General features: G+C 47.8%; 1 protein-coding gene across 1 annotated transcript in view; it reads left to right on the top strand.

Annotated features, from left to right (window-relative positions):
• Positions 1–1,922: 1,922 nt before the first annotated feature.
• LOC138859839 (uncharacterized abhydrolase domain-containing protein DDB_G0269086-like) overlaps positions 1,923–3,414 on the top strand; it is a 7,172-nt gene continuing 5,680 nt past the window's right edge. Inside the window, exons 1-3 of the mRNA XM_070116138.1 lie at positions 1,923–2,111; positions 2,412–2,903; positions 2,940–3,414. The exon at positions 2,940–3,414 is cut by the window's right edge and continues 767 nt beyond it. Coding sequence (XP_069972239.1) covers positions 1,923–2,111; positions 2,412–2,903; positions 2,940–3,414 — 1,156 coding nt within the window. The remainder of the gene's footprint in view (positions 2,112–2,411; positions 2,904–2,939) is intronic.

The raw sequence follows: 3,414 nt of genomic DNA, 5'->3' as shown, positions 1-3,414 counted from the left end.
ACGACAATTGATTTTGGAAGAATTTTACTCTCCTTGTCTTAGTGAAACAGCTGGTAATGCTGTAGTGACCTGGATTGCAGCCTCCACGTCAGAGGATGACCATCCGAGCGGCATCCGAACGTCTGGCGCCACCGAGATGTTAGAGGATGCCTGTTGCTTCTTAATGAACAGAAGATTGGTCGGATGCCCTATTTTTTCTGTATATTACTTCTTTCTACTGCAGTGTTCACAATTTAGTGTAATTAACGTCAAATCACATTCAAATTGCCCAGTGGGAATTCCCACATCCGCATTTCAAGTACCCACAATACCCACACCCACGTAGACAGCCAGCACTAGTTTCCCACACGAGGGATGCACGCCAGAGATCAGCCTCGGCGTGGACCTTTTCGTTGAACTGAATTCACGAAAAGGCGAGTGGGCAGTCTCATCGTCGAAAATTCTCTTTTTCTCTTTCTCTCACTTTTACTTTCACTCTCTTTCTCTCTCTCTCTCTTACTCATACACATCCTCTCTCTATCTATTTCTATCTCACTCACTCTGTTACTCACACTCACTTCTTTTTTTCTATCTTTATTTCTGTCTCTCCATCACCTCCTCTATCTGTCTGTCTCACTCTCTCAAGTACACTCTGTGTAAATATCTTTCCATCCTTCTTTATCTCTCTTTCTCTCACATTCCCGCTCTTTCTCGCTCTCGCAACTCTTTGTCTATATAATTTGTCTATATACCCCTCTTTATATCTCTCTTCACCCTCCCCCATATCGATCTTTCTCTCTTTCTCCATCACTCTCTATTACACCCTACTTCCCTCTCTCTCCCTCTTTCCTCCTAAACTCCCGCCTTACTCTTCCACACAAACTCTCTCCCTTCTCACCACCCCTTTCTCTGTGTTTGTGACTTTTTCTATCTCTTTCCCTCCCTCTTTCTTTCAATCTCTTTCCCTCTCTCTCTTTCTCTCTTTTTCTCTCTCAGACGCTATCTCTCTCCATCCCCCCACCATTTTCTCTCTGTCTCTGTACTCTCTCTCCTCTCTTTCTTTCCTTCTCTCCCTTTCTCTCGCCCTCTCACTCTTTCACTGCCCCCCCCCCCTTCTCTCTCATTCTCTCACTTCCTTCCTCTTCCTCATTCCCTTCGCGTTCTTGCTGTTCTCGTTGATCCTAACGATCCACCGCTATCCACTCCATCCACGAGAAGCTGTTCAACACCTGTACACACCTGCCGCTGATTGGGAGTGGTGTAACTTTCTGATTCAGTATGTTGGGAAATAATATGACGGAAGTAGCCTTGAGTTCTGCCTTTGTGCCATAGCATTATGAATGTGCGAAGATATGTTTGGTTAACTGCGCGAGTGGGAGACTTTTTCATACCGCAAGCATGAGAGTATATAGATAAGATAAATCACTTGTAAAAAATCATATTTGCAGTCCTCGTTTCGGTGTATTTACACATAAATAGAGACAGAGAAACGATGTTACACAGACAGCAAGACAAAAGCATTAGCGTGTCTCTATCAAGGGCGCCCACCTTATACTAGTTAAAACGAACAAGGTTAGCATCTTAGGAGGATCACGTATTAACTACAGCGAAACAATTATGCAAACTACGTAATTCAAACCTCATTATAAATTAGATTTTTATTTCTTTTCATGCGCTATTGTGGACAGAATGGAAATTCCTAAGGCATAAAAGAATAGACATTTAAAATATATGCTTAAAATAATAATAATAATAATAATAATAATAAAACAAAAAAATAGATAACTAATAGAATAAAATAAAAAGCAGAGTATCCAGCCTAGGCTTTTGGTTTTCATAAATCTTAAAATAACCATATGTAGGCCTACTACCTTGAGCACTTGAAATGTGAATATGGGAATGCACACGGCATTTTTAATGTGATTGACGTTAATTAAACTAAAATGTCGACACCAGTGGAAAGAAGTAAAATCCATAGCAAAATAGGGCATCCGACCAATCTTCTGTTCATTAGGAAGGCATCCTCTAACATCTCGGTGCAGAACTTGTTTACCAAAATCAACGTGGTGCGCTATCTGGATATAACAACTATGCTGAGGATAATAAAATATATGTACGCTATGCTTCTCATTGTAAACGTGACACCAGTTTTCGGTGCTTTTGTTTCGAGTTTCTCCTACACCCTTCCTAGGAAACATTATCTGCCCCCTCATAGCCTTATAATGACTCATCTATAGGTAGGCATCAATTCGATTCTGTCTGAGCCAGGACATGTGCCACATGGACCTGACAGAGTTTTCAGTGTGAACATGACCCTGACATTGCCACCACCATTCCTCAAGCCAGAAAGTCTAGAGCAATCCCTCCTCTCCGCTGAGATACGTGTCTTCACATATCTGTACGTGGCTGAGGTAGCAGAGGCAAGTGTCTAGTGCACTACAGAAGACACCAAACAGATTTGCGAAATCAGTATCGTCGTGAGAGCGGAAGCCACAGAGGTAGTCGCCCAGGAGGAGGAGCCCGAACTGGTGGAAGGAGCCACGGAGGTCGCCCAGGAGGAGGAGCCCGAACTGGAAGGAGCCACGGAGGTCGCCCAGGAGGAGGAGCCCGAGCTGGAAGGAGCCACGAAGGTCGCCCAGGAGGAGGAGCCCGAGCTGGAAGGAGCCACGGAGGTCGCCCAGGAGGAGGAGCCCGAGCTGGAAGGAGCCACGGAGGTCGCCCAGGAGGAGGAGCCCGAACTGGAAGGAGCCACGGAGGTCGCCCAGGAGGAGGAGCCCGAACTGGAAGGAGCCACGGAGGTCGCCCAGGAGGAGGAGCCCGAACTGGAAGGAGCCACGGAGGTCGCCCAGGAGGAGGAGCCCGAACTGGAAGGAGCCACGGAGGTCGCCCAGGAGGAGGAGCCCGAACTGGAAGGAGCCACGGAGGTCGCCCAGAAGGAGCCCGAAGTGGAAGCCCCGGAGACCCAGGAGCTTAAAAGGTTCTTCAATGTGACCTACATACTGGCACTGCCACAACCACTTATTCACTTAGAGAGTCTTGAACAATTGTTCTACGATAAGGTAATTACTCAGTTCGCCACACAGTACCGTCTATTAGAGCTTAGAGACTTTAGTGCCTGGTGCAGTACAGGTGAACTGACCACGTGCAACATCAGCTTCATATTTGTTATAACCCAGGAGGAGCCCGAACTGGAAGGAGCCACGGAGGTCGCCCAGGAGGAGTCCGAACTGGAAGGAGCCACGGTCGCCCAGGAGGAGGAGCCCGAACTGGAAGGAGCCACGGAGGTCGCCCAGGAGGAGGAGCCCGAACTGGAAGGAGCCACGGAGGTCGCCCAGGAGGAGGAGCCCGAACTGGAAGGAGCCACGGAGGTCGCCCAGGAGGAGGAGCCCGAACTGGAAGGAGCCACGGAGGTCGCCCAGGAGGAGGAGCCCGAAC

Source organism: Penaeus vannamei, chromosome 3 (genome assembly GCF_042767895.1).
Source record: "Penaeus vannamei isolate JL-2024 chromosome 3, ASM4276789v1, whole genome shotgun sequence".
NCBI lineage: Eukaryota > Metazoa > Arthropoda > Malacostraca > Decapoda > Penaeidae > Penaeus > Penaeus vannamei.
The sequence above is the reverse complement of the archived record's forward strand: the minus strand, read 5'-3'. Positions and strand labels throughout refer to the sequence as shown.